Genomic DNA, 19,754 nt, shown 5'->3' on the forward strand with positions numbered 1-19,754 from the left:
TTACACATTATCATCACATTCTTACTAGTTTTTTTTTTGGGGAGGTGCTTATCCTATAACTTTTAACCCCTCGGTTGGCTCACACCATTTTTGCATTATTTAATTTTTTTTTTAAAAACAACCCAAAGCTTACGGCTTATAAGTATATATATATTTAAAATTATTATGTTATACTAATAGAAGGTTGTGAAAGCAAAGAAAAAAAAATGAGCATTGCATTGACAAGAAAAGTGATAATATAAATGCTTGATATGATTTTACTTTACATAATTAGATAAATTAACAAATAAACCAACCGCTTAAGTTATTCCAAATGTTTAGGGGAATACCTGAGAGCGACAATGTATTTTAAACTCATAGAGAGTAATGGATAATTTATGAAATAACTATTTCAAACCTTTTTCAAAAATATGAAATAAACTCTTTATGGAATATGATTAAATATGCTTATATATATAGGGTGATATATTTTTTGTGTGTATATTATTACAAATGTTTATAATGTAAAAGGATGCAAATTTATATAATATTTTTAAGACTAATAAAAATGTGCAATTATATTTGTAATTTATAGCATTTGGCATTAGCTTAGCCATTTTAATTGCCACTAATCTATAATAAATATTAAAATTAAGGTGAAAATTTTAAATGTATTTATCATATGCTTATAATGGTTTATTATCACAATCAGTATTTTAAAAATGAAAAAAATTATCACTATACATATATAGAGAGTTATGATTAACATTTTCTCAAGCAGGTGAGGAATCATATTTAAGTTTATTCTTAGGGCAAATAAGTATATAGTCATTTGCTAACTATTTCATTATTTTTTTCATATAAAATGAATTGAAAATATTTATTAGTTACAATGTCTTAATGTACGGAATTAAATGTATTTATTGTAATAATAAAAATTTAAAGAAAAAGTAAAAAAATAGTCTATGATTGTCTATAAATCTATCACTTAATTGTTTAATTATGTCCATTATTTTATTCTCAAATATATTTAATACATATTGTTCTTTATATCAACACAATACGTATGTATGAATTATTCTATAAGGAAATGAATTTATTTTTTTTTTAACGAGAATTTGATTTTTTACAAAAAGTTATCTTTGCATTTTTCAACATTTTCAAACCTTTTCAAAATTGTTTGCATAATGGGATAATACTTAAAAATGGTCGTGATAAAAAATATATTATGTATATAAAATTATGAGGGCATTTTCTCAGCCTATTAATTGATATGAACATTTTGAGTAGACATTTTCTCTTGATCTATTACATGTTATACAATAAATATACAAAAAATAAAATTATCATGTATATATGAAAAGTTTTTATAAAAAGAAAAGGAACTTAAAAATGTAAAAAAAAATATTACGACCTCTAATTTTTTTTACAGTGGTGAAAAATGTAACTATTACATATATTCTGGTATTTTATTATATCTTTTAATTTTTTCTCAACGCCTCTATATATTTACTATGTTTTACATAATAGTATATTTTTTTTCGTAACTTTTTTAATTTTAATTATTTTGATTTATTATGTTTAAATATTTATTTTATATTTTATGAATTATATTTACTTATATTAATTTAATTTAAAAAAAACACAAATTAATGGCATATTGATTATACAAGGAAATATCATAGAAACAAATACAAAAAAAAAGGGAAGTAAAAAAAAAAAATAGTAGTAATAGTTGGCATACTTTTTAAGACTCTTTTGATATGAAGGAAATAGAATTTTATAAATGGTAGGAAAATTTGTAAACTTTGCCCAGTATGCATATTTTGCTTGTACATATTTTTACTTAGAACTATGCTATTATTTATAGCAAAGTCTGTTCTACCCATTATGCTACAACTTTTTGAAGCATCCCCATATTATATGCATATATTCACGTATTTTATTTTTATTTTTGTTTTTGTCCATTTCAGGGGAAGTTTAAAAAAACACAAAAAATTTTAAAATTAAAAAGGGTGATAAACCCAAATGATAATAGATTAAAAAAAACAAATGATAAAGTAATAAAAAAAAATGATAAAAAAAATGAAGGAAAAGTTAAACAAATAGTTCCGATTGATAGTAATTTATTTTTTAATTATAACGAGAATTTATGTCCACCATATAATATAATATTAGATACAAATTTTATAAATTCAAGTATACAATATAAAATTGATATAATTAAAGGATGTTCAGAATTATTATTAGCAAAATGTAATATTTATGTAACAGATTGTGTTGTTGCAGAAATGGAAAAGTTAGGACAACGTTATTCCCTTGCTTTAAAACTACTCAAAGATCCGAGATATAATAGACTAACATGCACACACAAAGGGACATATGCTGATGATTGTATAGTCAATCGGGTTACTGAAAGTCGATGTTATATAATTGCAACTAATGATAGAGATTTAAAAATACGATTAAGAAAAATCCCAGGAGTTCCAATCTTATATGCAAAAAATTTCAAATATAAAATTGAAAGACTTCCAGACAATATTATGATATAAAAAAATTGCCAAAAAAAATTATAAAGATCGCAATCGATCCATAAAATGTAGTACGTCTTGTATTCTCACATGTGTGCTATATTTTTTTTGTTTCATTTTTTTTCGTTAATTTTAATATTTTTTTTTATTTTTTACTTTTTAATATTCCTTTATTATATTTCCATACTATTCTGTTTGTAAATAAAATGAAACTATTTTTATATTATAAGCATTTAATTAAAGTAAAATTGGCTTAATTTTGTACGATTTTTTTTTTTTTGGTAATATTAATTTATGTCCTTAAAATTGTTGCTTTTTTGTTATAAAAAAGTAAGACATAAAATAGCCAAAATAATATGTATACATTTTATTCTGAACTGTTCATGTGATTATATCTAAGTTTTATTTCATTGACATGTTCCTAAAAAATGGTAATTTTAATTATATATTTTAATTTTTTTGTTTTTTTTTATTTTGATTTTTACTGTCATTATTTTTTATACTTTAATAAATATCGGATGAATATTTGTTATAGTGTTATTGGCAAAGTAGGGATTTGTTTTTTCGGTTTCTTTCATACTCATAAGTATATTTGCCTTTACAAATGCACACACATTTATAGTGCAATTATATAATGTGCCTAAATATGAGGGAAAAAAAAAAAATATATATATAGCCCTAATAATAAATATGCACACTAAATACGATCTCAATATAAAAAAAGGGATACTTAGATTAATATAAATGACATTGTATTATTTTTATCATACATAGAAATGGTATTGCAAAAAAGTAGAGGATAAATATTGCACACATAAATTATTATTTAATACGTATATGTATAATATTGTGTGTATGTACACCTTGGTTTGGTAAAAAAAAAAATATTCTATAATACTTACTTTTATAATCAAAATAATTATTACTTCCAATTTTGAGAGAATTAATTATGTGTGTACCGGATCGAAAAATATTATAATTGCCAATGTACATATTTTTATTTGTGGTATTTATTATAGTAACATTGTCTTCAAATAAATTATGATCTCCTATATATATTTTTGCTGTTGTTGCTAAAATAGTTGAGCCAGGAAATATAGAATTCCCTTTCCCTAATATTACATTTTGATTTAGTTTACCAAGAACATAAAACTTATAATCATTAGAATTTGTTTTATTATTTGGCAACGTTTTTGTATTTATTTCTTTATACTTATACGCATTTTGAAATAAAATTTTTGCTATATATTTGTCTATGTAGCATAATTTTTTTTTTTTTTTTGGAATTTTTTTTAAATAAAATGAAATAACATAATAATAAAACAGCTGTAAAAAATATTTTTTATTTTTGTCTTTTTCCATATACATTAGAAGGTTTATTATATTTTTTTTATTATGGAAATTTCTTAGCATAATACTTCGGCAAGCTTTTCTGCTTTTTCGAAGCATTTTTTTTATTACTCTATAATTTTGGAGTTTAATTCCATTTATATTTTTGTTATATCTTCTAATGTACTTTAAAACATAATTAGTTGCATTTTTTTTGAAAGGGTAATTCGGTGTCATTTTTTTGGCTGTAGGAACTTCTTTGATATCTTTAAAAAAGTCTTATGGAATGGATAATAAAAAAAAAAAAGAAAAAAAAATATGCATATACTATGTTATGCTAATGTATAGGTCGGTGATCATAGATGGTTTTCAATATGAATGAACTTCATATTTATGTGGTAATTAATATAGTAATGGAAATAATTAAGAGATATCAAGCATAATAAAAAAAGTGTGTTGTTTTATCTTATAAATTTTATAAGCTAATAATTTGTTTACACTCTCATTTTGAAGTTTCAATTTTGTCTTTATTTTATACCTGTTTGATTTATTTCCTTATTAATTTTGATAAATTGTGAGGATTTTATCGAATTATTTTTGTCTTGATTAAATTTGTTTATATCATAATTTTGAATTTGATTTAAATAGAAAGATAATGGAGATTCATTATTTGTAATACGATTTTTGATTTGTTTATTTACGTCTGAATTAAATGTGTCGATATAAATAAAATTGTCTATATCATTATTAGAAGAGTTAGACTTAAAATTAGAAGAATGTTTTTTATATATATCATTGGGCTCACTATCAAAAGTTATTTCACTTGATTTGGATTTATAAGATAAAATTGTATTTGAATTTTCACAAGAATTGAAAGTATATATTTGATTATGGTTTGTATTAAATTTTGTAAACATATTATTAAATAATAGTGCATTACTTTTTTCTGACCATAATGTTTTATAGTTCAATGTGTGTTCATTTAAAGAATGCACACGTTTAAAAGGATTTAAATTTTCACTTTTAATTGAATTTTTTGAATCATTAGTAAAACTATTAATAGAAATTAAACCTAACAAACTGCTTGATTTTATTTCATCATGACTTGATATATGTGATAAATCGGATCCATAAAAAAAGTCATTTTTTCGTTCGAAATTGTTATCTATATTTTTGTCTAGGTTTAATGATAGCAGTTTTATAAATTTGGTATTATTCATTTTTTCAATTAAAAGTAATTATAAGGACAAGAAAACTAGGAATAAAACAGCAAAGTATTCCAAAATAATAAATTTTAGCTTATAAAAAAATATGTATATAGATAGCATATATTATTTTTCTACAATTTCATTAGTATATTCGCTACTGATTTGAAATAATTATTTATTAACATTTTCATTCAATTGGTTTTATGATAGTAGAAACATAAAAAATAAAAAATTCACATACCAAAATAAATCATAATATATGTATGTGCCAACAAGTTAAATAATGAAGAAGAAAAAGAAGAAGAATTATTATATCAGGTGAAATGGAAAATGCTGTTTTATTTTATTTTACTTATAATTAAAAGGTTCGAATAAATTTGACAACCACACACACATGCATATAATGAGGATTATTTCCTCATTTTGTAATTTTATTATATTCCTATCATATTTTAACAGAATTAGACTTAATTTTTACCAATACCCAAGACAATATAAAAATTAGTGTGTGTGACAATGTATAGGAAAATATTCTTAACATACATGTCTTATTAATTTTTTTTTTATTACCCTTAAGGTAAAATGGCTGTAATAGTCATACAATAAAAAATAGAAATATCTATAAACAGCTATTACAAGGGTATTTTTTTTATCATGTAGCTATATTTTGTTTAAATAATTATTGCTGTTCATAATATTTTGGACAGTTTTATTTTTTTTTAGCTACTTATTGATTGTATGAACTAATTTAGTAGATATATGGTTAAATAAAATAAAATAATTATAAGGGTATAATTGAAACTTAAAATGCGAAATTTTTTAATCAATATTTAAAATATCGTTTTTTTTGTTTCATTTGCCTTTTTAACTTAATATATGTAATTTCACTATTAGCTCACATAAGTTATTTTATTACACGATTCAATAAATAAAAATAATGAAAAAAAAAAAAAATGAAACATGGATATTATTATATATACGTATGTATGTGTACATATATACACGTGTTATTTATTTTTTTTACTTTTTATTTGTTTATTTTTCTTATGGATAAATATATTTATACACATTTGCTTGTTTTAATTTTTTTAATCTATGAAAAATCAAACAGTTGATAGCTTTCCTGTTCTCAAAAAATGATAGATTTTACAATAAATTTTAATACATAAATACGCATATTACATAATTATGCACATATAAATATATATTAAATATATTTAGTACATGAGTTTCAAATGTAATGAACTGCTTTTATTCTAATCCTTCATCCTTTGATTTTTCTGCAAGGGTGAAATAAAAACAATAAAAAAAATATATATGTATAATGCAAAGTATGTCGTAAAAGCAACGATTATAATTGGATTTTTTAATTACCTTCTGTTTGATCTCCTTGTAAATCGGATGTCCATAAGGTCAAGTTATCTCTTAATAATTGCATAATCAAAGTAGAATCTTTGTATGAATCTTCACTAACATTATCAAATTCAGTAATGGCATCATCAAAAGCTCTTTTTGCCATTTCACAAGCTTGGTGTGGTTGATTTAATATTTCATAAAAGAAAACTGAATAGTTTAATGCTAATCCTAAACGTATTGGGTGAGTTGAAGGAAGTTCATTTTCTGCAATATCAGTAGCTTTTTGGTATGCTTCTTGAGCAAAATTTGATGCTTCTTTTTTTCCTTCATCACATGAAAATTCACTAATATAACGATAGTAGTCACCTTTCATCTTATAATAAAATACTTTACTCTCACTTTCTGAAGTATTTGGTATTAACTTTTTCGTAAGAAGATTTAAAATATCTTGGCATATACTGTTTAATTCTTCTTCAACTTTCTTCCTATAAGTAGCAGCTACATTCTTGTTATGAACATTAGCCTTGCTCATTTCTTTTTGCTCAACACTTGATATGATTCTCCATGAGGCTCTTCGGGCACCTACGGCATTTTTATAAGCCACAGACTGTAATAGGGAAGATAAAAAGGAAAAAAGGGGAATATATGAATTAGAGCATGTATAAAGAAAGAGAGATATTCACAAGCCCACCCCAAAATTGTAATAAATAATAATAATAAATGAGTGTGCAATGTATTTTTCTAATTTAAGCTATACCAATAAATTTCTTTCTTCAACGGTTAATTCGTCTTTATCATTATTAACACATTGTTCAACCAATGTTCTCATAGCATCAGCCATTTCTAAAAATATAAGAAGAAATGGAAATAAATAATAACAACCCGATATATAGGTATTGCATTGGTTTTAATGCAAAAGAAATGATTCCAAAAAGTATATATATATATAGTAATAATGAAATATCATATGTATATTTTTGTGAGTACAAAGAATAAATAATAAGTATGTATAAAATACAAACACTGCATGTGTGTGTATATATATATATGTTATTATATCCATTTTTATTTTTAATGAATATATAACAAATAATAGGCAAAATAGTACATATTTTTACTAAGTTCCTCATTTTTTTTTTTTTTTTTTTTGAAGTTATTATATGGAATTCTTACCATCATATCTTTCGGCTTGTTCAGCCAATTTTGAACGGTAGGTACAATCAGATCTTAATTGTTTTAATTCTTCAGGTGTTGCCATTGTATATGTAAATTATTATATGTGTGTATATATGATATACAGTTTTATATTTTTATATTTTACTTTATATATAATTACGATCCTTTTAATATAAATATAATAATATATATATACCAATAATATAGATATATATACATATATATATTATATTTATGGATATATTAATTACTTTTTTTTTTGGAAAAATAAAAAATTATATCAATATATGAATTTTTTTACGATATTATTATATGTAGTCTATGTAAAATATAATAAAACATAAATTTAATAAATATATATATAGTAATAAAATAAGAAGAAAAAAAAAGCGTTATTTTAATATATATTAATATAATAATATATATAAGTAAGTATATAAAAAAAGATACATGATAAATAAGTCCATGCACTATTTTATTTTTTTTATTATATTCCAGTGTAAAAAAAACTTTATATATATTTATTTTGCATATATTGATTATATGTATATATAGTATAATAATTTAATTATGTATTACCGTTTATTTTTTTTTAATATAAAAAATAAAACGTTCTCTCCAGAATAAGTTCTTCCGATTTAAAATTCATGTGCAAGTTTTATTGGTACTACGCGTACGGATATAATTTACGTATATAAATTACTATTTTATGTATTAATTATTTTTATAACCCCCCCCCAAAAAAAAGGCCTTATTTATTAAAAACAATAAAATAATAGGTAGAAATAAATAAGTTTAATGTTTTTTTTTTTTTTAAATTTAAGCAATCGATCTTAAAATCATTTTTACTTTTTTTCCTAAAATATACACTTATTTTTTCATATGAATTTTTTTTACTTATATATATATATAGTCGTGTTTTTTCTTTTTTTTATATTTTTTCAATATTGGAAGTATCTTCCTATTTTTTTGTGCTCTTTCTATCTAGCTTTTTTTTTTGTTCATATAAAATTATCCAATATATATATTATGTATGTGCACATAACACTCCTAAAGTTTTACATGTACACTTTTTTTAATGAGATAATATATTATAATTATGCTTTTATAATTTTATTATATTCATATGTATAAGGTTTTTAAATTATTAATATAATTTCTATTTCCATTTTTTTGGGTATTATATGTAATATGATTTGTGCATAAAATGTGTTAGTACTTTGAAAAATAAATTTACCATGCTCATACATATTATTTATGTATATATTCTTATTTTATTTTGTTCATACATAAATGAAAATTTGAAAGGAAGGCACAAAAAAAAGAGAACACTACACAAGTGCATATATAAATAATATGCTTAACACATTGGTGAGGGTTTTGGATATATTTAGGTTTTATTTCTATAATATATAAATTAGTAGGTATTTCTTAAATTACTATATATATAGATAGGTGTATAACAATGTATATAATATTTTACTTAGTATAAAAGAAAAAGGTGCTTATAAATTTATTTAATGGTACTATGGTGAATACTAAACAAAATATATCAACTTAAATATATTTAAACCGCTTAAAAAAATAATACCAATATCCTAAATTAGCAATGTATAAATCTTTGGCAACTCTATAAGAGCAACCCTTGAATATTTATTTTTTAGCTGATTGGTAGCTAATTTAAGTTATATAACCATCATAAAATCTAGCTAAAATATGTAGTGTATTTTAGCTAGTATTTTTTTTAATTAATAAGATACAAAATATTTTATAGATTAAATAAGAATTATGTACACAAGTGTATTAATAGTTCTTTATATATTTTAGGGTTTTTCTTTGTATTTGTTTAGATACACACATGTGTATGCTCGTATAATAAAGTTTTAGGTTTATATATGAGCAGTTCTTAGTTTGGTATTTTTTATGAACAACAAATTAGCTGTACATATTTTTTTTTTCATAATGTTATATTTCCATTTTAGCATGAAAAAAATGAGGTAACGTTTTTCAAATTTTGGAATATCTTAACATATAAGGGTTAAAATTGTGTTCATAAGTGTGTGCACATTTATACCTTAATAAAAAGACTACTCCTATTTAATGTTAAAAAAAAAATGTGTCATACAAATGGCTATATTATTCATAATTTTTTTATTTGAAAAATATAATATGAACAAGTAATGCGAATAAATGTAGACTAATTTTTGTGTGCACAAATTATTGGCCTTAAATTTTAAATAATATTATTATATAATTAAGCTTTTAATTATTAAAGTTCTTTATTAAGTTCATGTAATTACTAAAACATATTAGAAGTTAATTAATATGAAATGATATAGATTTAATCATAATAAAAAAAATTGAATTTATAAAATATACGCATATATACACAAATTTTGTATTTTATGTGTAAATGCATTTTAAAAAAGGAAACTATTTTAATTAGGTTTGTGATAAAAATAAAAAAGAAAACGGATAAAATTAATTCACATACGTATAAATAAATGCACATTATTTAATTATTGGTATAAATATATAATGAAAATAAAAAGAATATATTATACTTTGCTTATAGAATGCTGTGTCGCTGCATTTCTATAGCTCACTAATTATTATATATACATAATAAAACATTTGCAATATGCGTATATATGGGAAATTATTTAATTATAGATTTGGCTAGCTATTTTTTTTTTAATTTCAACAGTGCTTTTATTTTTGAATTTACTTAAATAGATCCTTCTATGGGCTTGCTTACGATTTTTTCCATGGACGCATCCCTCATTTTTATGCTTTCATTGTGTATCTAAAGCGAAGAAGAAAAAAAAAAAAATATATATAAGAGATAAAATAAATTAAGAGCATATTTTAGGCAATAGGAAAAGTGTCGAGATGTTTCCCTTATTTTATATGTTGCACATGTGTAATGACAAATATGTGTGTATAAAAATAAGTTCATATGTATGTACATGCAATTTTATGATTTTTTTTTTTTTTTTACATTTTTGGCTAGCTGATGGGCATACTCATCAAAAGATGGGTGTGTTTTTGAATTAGTAGTGAAATAAAGTAAACATAGAATGTGACTTAGCATATTTATAAAATCTTCATAACTATCCCCACAGTTTCCATTAACTATCACATTTTTATGTGTAAAATTAGTAAAAGAATCTATATTTCCATCATATTTTGGATCATATTTAAAAATGCGTTCATACGTATTTGTTATTGGGCTAGGTTGGTCATTTAAATATTCTATTTTATTTTTTGTAATTTGCAAATTTTTTTTAAATATTTGATTTAGTATATTATAATATGTGTTACTTTTTGAATTGTTTTCTGTGTTTGATTCAAATTGGTTATCCATGTTGTTAATATTAGCATTTGCAATATTCACATTTGCAGTATTCGGATTAGCATAGTCATAATTTTTTTTGTCCACATCAGTATGAGCATAGCAACTTGTAGTGTTTTGATTTTCTGAGTTCTCTATTTCGATTTTATTAACATTTTGTATATTTTTATCTGAAATATTTAATGCATTAATTAATGCAATTGGGGTATTCGAATTAACATTTGATATATTTAAATCAAATAAATGTGGGAATTTTTGTAAAATATGTACATATAAGGTAACTTTATCATCACAATTGTTTAGGTAGCTAAAAATGGAATTTTGTTTTTTATTTTTTAAAGAATTTTCAAATGTGATTGAATTATTAGGATAGCTTATAGTATTATATTTTGTATTGTTCAAATATGGCACATTTTCATTAATATATGGTAAATTAGCTGAATTATATTTTAAGTAGGTATTTTTGTCTATTTGATTGTTGTGAATTTTATTAGTGTCATAATTTATTTTAGTGAATTTCTCTTTCTTATTATAATTAATATTGTTTACACATTTTGGTACTGAAGAAATGTATTTGTTGTTTTTATTTTGATAACTATAAATTGTGTTATTAACATTTTGATGTAATGTTTTTTTTTTACTACTATTAATTTGTGATTGTCCTTTGAATGACCCATATTTAATTTTATCAATAATAGTAACATTAGGGTATGGTGGTATATCAATTTTGTAAGAAAATGGAATAAAATATTCTTTTACTTTTCTTTGTTCAGCTAATTTATGAAAATCTGGACAATAATATTTATTACAATTACCATGTTTATAATTTTCACATTTTTTAGTTTTATAAACAAGAGGATGATAATATATTTCTTCAATACTATGAGCCAATGGACATTCAACACCTGCTGGGCATTTATTGATATTATTTTCTTCGATATATTTATAAAATTCATTATTAACACTACCATCTGGATTAGTTAGAGATAAACAGTTTTGTAATATTTCTTTTTCACGTTCTATATCTTTATTATTTTCTTCTTCATTTTTATTTTCATTTATGTCTTTGTTCTTGATGAAATATGGACAAGCAACTGGAATATATCGAAGGTAAGAAGGAAGGGAAATATAATATGGGCATCGTCTTATCCATTGTGTGTTATGACTATATTGGCATCGATCAAGTCCAAATTCACAACCTCCCTTAGCTAATCTTAAGCATTGTTTTGTTCTGAATAAATATAAATCGTTTTCACTAAGTAATGGTGTGCACGCCATTTTGATATGAGAAGAAATTTAATTTGAAATTTCCAAAAATGTAAAAAAAAAAAAATGTAAAATAAAAAATTACTTAATTATTACACATAAATATTTGGCATAAAAAGAGACACGACTTTTGCACAACCATCAATTAATTTGTACATAATAAGCATTTCAATTATGTGCTGTGATAAAAAAAAAAATTAACAAGTTACTACTTTAATTTTGTTATATATATTAATATAAAAAATTTAATTAAATCAAATTATAAGGAACAAATAAAAAAAAAGTTGAAAATTTTTTAGTATAGAAAAAAATAAAATTAAAACAATTTTACAACATTTATGCAACGCCAATTTGGCTGTAGCCTAATCCATTATAACACCTTTTCCATATTTTACTTTGACATAAAGAGTGAAAAATAAAAATATGGGTGTGTAAAAAAAATCGAAAAAACATTTAAAATGAACAAAGTAATACTACAATAAATGAATAATAGTAATGATAAACATGAGGAGTAATTAAAAAGGAAAGCAGTTCAAAAAAATTAACACACAAATTAACACGCAAATTAGTACACAAATTAGCAAACAAAATTAACACACAAATTAGCAAACAAATTAATATATAAAATTTTTAAGTGGTACTTGGAAAATTGTGTTAATATATAAAACAAAATTATGTAATATGTTTTATTTTTTTCAATTTAAAAAGTTTATAGAGAGAGAGATATATATAAATTCTCTACATAATATGAAAGTAATTTTTTTTTATAAGCTTAAACATTTTAATAATTTTTTTATTATTTTTAAGCACATAAAATATTTACATTTTTTAAATAATTATCCATTTATTTAATGTATTGTAATTTTGCAAGTCTTTCAAAAAAAAAAAAAAAGTTACACACCTGCAACCCAAGTTCTAGGACTTTAATAAGTTTGAAAATTGCAAAACATGTAAAAAAAATGTCATAAATAAATGTGTGAAAAAATAAAGATATAGTTATTTACACCATTTTCAAAAAATGTAAATTTATTTTTTTTTCAACTTGCATAAGATTAAATCTGTTGGATTTTACAAAAAATTTCCACCACTTTTTTTTGTTTGAAAAAATTAAAATTATTTACGTCAATCAAATAGGGCATGGAAAATTAAATATACGTTTATTTAAAAATTTACCAACTTTATCAAATTTGTCATCCTATTTTTATGGGGCACATTACAATAGAATAAATTCTTAACATGCTATGACAAAAAATAAAAAAATATATTTTTATAACACCAACAAAGTATATTGTAAAAATGGGAATTATTTGTAGAAAAGGGAAATAAAATATTCTAATGAATGTTAAATTATATTTTTTTTTCATAGTATAAAAAATGAGTAAATTATTTCGAAAAAATTAATTGTTTATTTGGTTTTAATGAATTTATTTTATTTCTACACAATTTTAATTTTATTTAAAAATAATATAAATTTATTTTTAGTTGTTATTGAAAAATGCCATAAAAATTTTAACACACATTCGCATATAATGCGTATGGGTCATATTAAATTTGAATATAAACAAACAAAAAAAGGGGTGAAAAAAAAAGAAAGTAATCAAATAAATATTAATATTGCATAATAATAATAATATTATTAAGCTATATGGGTTATCAAAACAAAGTAAAAAAATGTGTGGGAGGTGTATAGATGGCTAAAAGGCAGGGGATAGAGGACGATTAAACCCTCCTCGCCTATTCATATATTGTCTATATTTTCTTTTTGTTCTTTTATTAACACCTGATATATCTGTTTCATTGTGACATTTATTATCGGTTGTTGCAAATTCAGTAATTCCCATTAATTTTTTAAGCATTTCACTTTCTGATAATTCTTCATTATCTGATGAATTATTATTTTCAGTTTTTTTATAACTATTTTGACTTTGACTTTTTTGCGAATTTTCATTTTTATTAATGTCATCATAATTTTCACTATGGCTTCTTGAAATACTATTCATTTTATTTTCTGTATTATTATCATTACTGTTATAGCTAGTTATGCTATCTCTTTTTATATTTCTATATTCATCATATGAATCGTTTGAATCCATTCTTCTTCTCTTTTCTCGGCTTCGGTCTCTTTTTCTTTCTCTACTTCTGTCTCTACTTCGATCTCTTCTTCTTTCTCTGCTTCTGTCTCTTCTTCTTTCTCTACTTCTGTCTCTTCTTCTTTCTCTACTTCTGTCCCTTCTTCTTTCTCTACTTCTGTCCCTTCTTCTTTCTCTGCTTCTATCTCTACTTCGGTCTCTACTCCTGTGCCTTTTTTTTCGATCTCTACTTCTACTTCTACTCCGACTTATGGTATCATCCCGGTATCTGTGTCTATGCTTGTGTTTGTCCTTCCTTCGGTCTCTACTTCTTGATCGTTTTCTATGTTTGTGCCTATCTTTATTTCTATGGTCATATTTGTCTCTACTTCGGCTTCGACTTCTGCTTATACTTCTGCTTCCCGAGATGCTTGCATGTTTATTTGTCTGTTCATTTTTTCTTTTATCTTTTAAATCATTTTCATCTTCATTATAATCAGTGTTACTTTTTGATTCATCTAAATCTCTTTTTAATGTTTTAGATTTTTCATCTTTTATTATTTCTTCATTTTTTTCAATTGATTGATCTTGTTCAGATGTTTTTTTTTTACTTGAAAACAATGCATTAAACATTATTAAATTTATTGGACATTTTACCTTGCCTGTTCATAATTTAATTGCTTTTATTTTATTCTTTTTTTTTTTCTTCAACTTTAAGCTATTTTTTGCAAATATTGTTTGTAAATATATCAGATGTTTTACGATGACAACCTCTTTATATAACAAAGATCGATATATACATATACTTATTTATTATCTAAATATAACGATTGTATGTTTATATGTACAGCTTAATAGCAGACTTATAAATGTCCTGAATATAAATTAAAAAAATTCTGAATTGTACATAAAATATTTTAGTCATAACAATTTTATTATTATTTATAAAAATGAAAAATCAGCCAAAAAATTCGAATGATTATTAACAAAAAAAATGTATCATAATTATATGGATGTACTGAAATTCCCCTTTTATAATCTTTACAATATTTTATTTATATGATGAAAAAAAAAAATTATAAAAATTATATTTTATATTAATGCATATTTTTATACAAACATAGTGATAATACTTGTATATGTAAAAATAATTATATATAATTTTAAAATATCAATGTTGTTAGACTAGGAAAAAAATACATTGCAGCCATATTATGAGAAAAAAAATGAATAGAAAAATGTTTTAAATTTTTTAAAGTAGTGCAAAAATCTATGCAAATAGTATATTTTTTTTTCAAAATTATTTAGAGAGAATAACATCAGCAAATATGTATAGGATCAGATAAAAATAATTTATATTCTAAATTGTTCTTTATATATTTCCTTTTCTAAATGGTTTTTAGTATCAAAGTTATTCTTACATATATTTTTTTTTAACCCAGTACCAATAGCTATTAGTTATTTTATTATACTAATGTTGTATATTTTTTTCAAAAAAAAAAAAATAAAAATCGGGTATTATATATAAACACACAATACATACAATTTTTTAGCATATTATAAATAAATTTATGTCTTTATTTTATTTTATTTTATTTTCATTTTTTTTGAATATATTTATGTACACATAGGTCAAAAAAAAAATTATAATGTTATAGTTAAGTATGAACCATATACACTTTTTTTTAAATTTAACTGTGAAGAAATAATGTAAGTTCCTTGCCCCCCCCCAAAATATATATATAGCTGTCAATTGGGTAATAAAAAAGAAAAGGAAAAAAAAGACGGTTAAAAAAATATGGTAGTATTATAAATACCACATCATTATTGTGCATTATGCACATGTTGGTTTATGTCGAATGCACAGAAGAAAATAAGTATAGGACGATAGTATTATTATATAATTGTCGTATTTTTTTCTTTTTATTTTTTTCTTTCAAATAAAAATAATAAAATATAAAGAAATATTTTAATCTTTTTTAAGCACCTATATTTTAAAAGTGCATTATAATGACTTGATTGTATTGTTGACATTTTTTAAAACTTGAATTATTTTAAACATTTCATTAAATAAATTTCAAAAAAAAATTATATGTTTGTTTTAAAAATGTATTTCTTTCTTATATTAGAAACAAATTAATATTATCCATATTTTACAATATATATTTTTTTTAAATTTATACAAACAATTTTAATCTTCTTATTTATATAGATATGTTCAGATAGTTACAAATATGTAAATTATTTTATTTGCACAAGTATATGAAAAATATATAAAACATATTTATGTGTATTTTTTTGTTTATTTAATTAATTAATGTGCCTTAACCTATTTTAATAATACATTTTTTACATTTGAAAATGGGAAATTTATTTTATATGTAATAGTTGGAAGAGGAGGGGGAAAGCGTAAAAAAAAAAATTGTAGATAAATAAAATGGCATATAGTTTTACTATATATTAAAATGAGATTATCAATTTTTGTAACTAATAATAAATAGGTCTATCATAAGAACATTGTTTTTATTTTTAATCATTATGAACAAGAGAAAAAAAAAAGGCAACAAATAAATATGCAGCGCTTATGCGTGATATATATATTGTTACAAATCGTGGTCAGGGACATTTAAACTGATGTATGCTAGCTGTATATTATAAAATGAGGTATATGATGTTATCAATATAATTTTCATATACAGTGGTCCTGCGCGAAGAGTATATATATATATATGTATGCATAGAGCCTATAGTCAAGATATATTTTATCTTTTTGGAGCTATGCCAATAGCTGGATGAAGATTATTGGTTTGGAAAAATAAGATTTAGTAATCAAGCTATATTATTATACGTAAAAAAAATATGCATATATATAGCTACAAAAAAAGGCAAATATATACTTAAAGATATAAATTGCTTTATCCAAGCCTTGAAAAAAAAAAATAATCAAATAAAAGATATCAAGTTTATAGAAAAAGAAACCGTTATTTTTATAAATAAATTTTATGGGGACCAAGTTTATTCATAATAATATTATTGAAAATGTTTGATATATATAATTATGCAATATGAATATTATTATATATGCTGTACTATTTTAATACGCATAATAATATATATGACAAAATATATAAAAGAGGATTAATTTTTGCGGATTTAAAATTGCTAAAAAATACATGCATAAAAAAAACGCGAAAAAAAATATATATAATAATTTGCCAGTTAAAAATTGCTTTAATATATTATTAAATGCATTTGCTATAGTATATAACGGTATTAATAATATGTATTTGCCTGCATTTTTTAAAGCATAAAAAATTATATACAGTATTTATACGGCCTATAAAAAAATATTGCTCGTGCATATAAAAACGCGTAAAAATATGTACAATACATATATAATATATAATGCATATTGTATGTACATAATATTATGAGTTAATTATAGTATAATAAAAATTTAAGGCATAATTAATGGGTATAAAAAGGTATTATATTTTAAGTGTATATACAATTTAGGTATATATAGCCTTTTAATAAAAAAAATATGCATAATATTTTTTTTTTTAATAGCCATACTATATTATATTTGTATGCATAAAAAATATATATATAGTATATAACTATTGTATATACAATAATATAGCATATAAAAAATATATATAATAATAATATATATATATATATTATATATATAATTATAATATATATTAATTATATTATTACGTATTTATATAAAAAATATGCAGTTAATTTTTTATATTTATATAGTATAATTATTATTATATAAAATATGAGCAAAAATAATATATAAAAATAATGTTATATACAAAATAAATATATAATAATCATAATATGTAATATAATTAAATTATATGTTAAAATTTTTGTTTCTTATATATAATTATTTTTGAAATAACTAAAAAAAATATATTATAATATTACTCTATAATTAATATTATTATATAATATATACAACTTAATCTTTTCAATCTTTAATTTGGATACTTTATTATTTAAAATAAAAAAAAAACAAAAAGGTAAATATCAAAAAGGAATATTTTATATTACATTATATTATCTTCTATATTAATATATGACTATATTTATTTTATATTTTTGTTATTATAAATATTTATGCATGTAGCAACATACATACAACACTATGTACTTATAAAACCACAGCATGCTTGAAAATATATATACTGCTTTAATATAGCTATAAATATGTATTAATATATATGTACAATGTTTTGTTATTTCTTGGTATAATGTAGAAGATTGTTTGACTATATAATGCGAGAGCATATGCTTATTTAGTATATATGTTCTGCATATGAATAGGGTTATAGCCATATTCCATATGTAGTGCATATTTTTCTATACAATCTTACTCATTGTCCCAGTATATGTATATTATATTATTGGCAGCGTGGTTGTATATGTCTTCTACATATTTTATGAGTTTGTTGCATTGGTAGTGGGTATATATATACTACATATTGTATAATTTTTCAATTTGTAGGGTAGGCAAAATGGCAACTAAAACACAAAAGAAAGTTATGAAGAAGCAAAACAAAAAGAAGAAAAAAGACCCATTAGCTCCAAAGAGAGCTTTGTCTGCTTATATGTTTTATGTCAAGGATAAAAGATTAGAAATCATTCAAGAAAAACCAGAGCTAGCTAAAGAAGTTGCACAAGTAGGAAAATTAATTGGAGAAGCATGGGGACAATTAACTCCAGCTCAAAAAGCTCCATATGAAAAAAAAGCAGAATTAGATAAAATTCGTTATTCAAAAGAAATAGAAGAATATAAAAAAACTAAGGAATAAATTTGTATCACTTTTATTATATCATTATTTGCCTATATATATATATATATATGTTTATTCATTTACATAAAAAAAAATATGTGTTTAAATATAATTTAGAGATTATTATGTTTTTTCATTTTTATACAAAAAATTATATATAGATTTAAAATGCATAAGAATATATACAAAGTCTTTTGTATGTGAATTTTGTTTTTTTATTATTATAATTCAAGAATAAAAAATATGTTATATAAATTAAAAGTTTATGTCTCCATATGCACAACAAATATATATATTCATACAAATATGGACAATGTACTTATTTGGATGAGTATATATATATGCACGCAACACATACTTATATTGCTTTCATTATATTTAGATATTATTTAACTATTGTTTTATATATTATTGTTATTGTTTTCTTTTATTATTACTAAATTGTGCATACGCTCTCAAAGTTTTTTTCATTTCAGTTTTTGTTTTTTTAATTTGCATAAACATTAAAAAACAACCAAAAAACGAAAAAAAGAAAGAATTAAGTTATTTAAAAAACAGATTTTTTAAGTATACATTTTGGAATGTCTAAAAAGTTTACTATAAATTAGTGTGATGTATATATTTGCAATTGTCATAACTTCTCTTTGCTTGGTTTGTGACAAAGCATAGTGAAA

At 21.9% G+C, this 19,754-nt stretch overlaps 6 protein-coding genes across 6 annotated transcripts; 2 read left to right on the top strand and 4 right to left on the bottom strand.

Annotated features, from left to right (window-relative positions):
* Window positions 1-1,765: 1,765 nt before the first annotated feature.
* PVVCY_0701220 (rRNA-processing protein FCF1, putative) lies at window positions 1,766-2,531 on the top strand (the record flags this gene model as incomplete). Its single annotated transcript, XM_037634174.1, has 2 exons — window positions 1,766-1,768; window positions 1,953-2,531. The coding sequence occupies 2 exons, from the start codon at window positions 1,766-1,768 to the stop codon at window positions 2,529-2,531; spliced, it is 582 nt and encodes a 193-aa protein (XP_037490316.1).
* A 346-nt stretch (window positions 2,532-2,877) lies between these two features.
* On the bottom strand, window positions 2,878-5,059 carry PVVCY_0701230 (dynactin subunit 6, putative; the record flags this gene model as incomplete). The annotated part of the gene is made up of 4 exons (XM_008627924.2): window positions 2,878-2,931; window positions 3,014-3,150; window positions 3,413-4,117; window positions 4,378-5,059. The coding sequence occupies 4 exons, from the start codon at window positions 5,057-5,059 to the stop codon at window positions 2,878-2,880; spliced, it is 1,578 nt and encodes a 525-aa protein (XP_008626146.2).
* A 1,239-nt stretch (window positions 5,060-6,298) lies between these two features.
* Window positions 6,299-7,661, bottom strand: PVVCY_0701240 (14-3-3 protein, putative; the record flags this gene model as incomplete). Its single annotated transcript, XM_008627923.1, has 4 exons — window positions 6,299-6,327; window positions 6,422-7,010; window positions 7,161-7,246; window positions 7,577-7,661. The coding sequence occupies 4 exons, from the start codon at window positions 7,659-7,661 to the stop codon at window positions 6,299-6,301; spliced, it is 789 nt and encodes a 262-aa protein (XP_008626145.1).
* A 2,646-nt stretch (window positions 7,662-10,307) lies between these two features.
* Window positions 10,308-12,212, bottom strand: PVVCY_0701250 (zinc finger protein, putative; the record flags this gene model as incomplete). The annotated part of the gene is made up of 2 exons (XM_008627922.2): window positions 10,308-10,385; window positions 10,581-12,212. The coding sequence occupies 2 exons, from the start codon at window positions 12,210-12,212 to the stop codon at window positions 10,308-10,310; spliced, it is 1,710 nt and encodes a 569-aa protein (XP_008626144.2).
* A 1,682-nt stretch (window positions 12,213-13,894) lies between these two features.
* Window positions 13,895-14,902, bottom strand: PVVCY_0701260 (conserved protein, unknown function; the record flags this gene model as incomplete). The annotated part of the gene is made up of 1 exon (XM_008627921.1): window positions 13,895-14,902. One exon carries the CDS (start codon window positions 14,900-14,902, stop codon window positions 13,895-13,897), a length of 1,008 nt encoding a protein of 335 aa, XP_008626143.1.
* A 3,899-nt stretch (window positions 14,903-18,801) lies between these two features.
* Window positions 18,802-19,098, top strand: PVVCY_0701270 (high mobility group protein B2, putative; the record flags this gene model as incomplete). The annotated part of the gene is made up of 1 exon (XM_008627920.1): window positions 18,802-19,098. The coding sequence occupies one exon, from the start codon at window positions 18,802-18,804 to the stop codon at window positions 19,096-19,098; it is 297 nt and encodes a 98-aa protein (XP_008626142.1).
* Window positions 19,099-19,754: the final 656 nt, after the last annotated feature.

Source organism: Plasmodium vinckei (assembly GCF_900681995.1).
Source record: "Plasmodium vinckei vinckei genome assembly, chromosome: PVVCY_07".
Lineage (NCBI taxonomy): Eukaryota > Apicomplexa > Aconoidasida > Haemosporida > Plasmodiidae > Plasmodium > Plasmodium vinckei.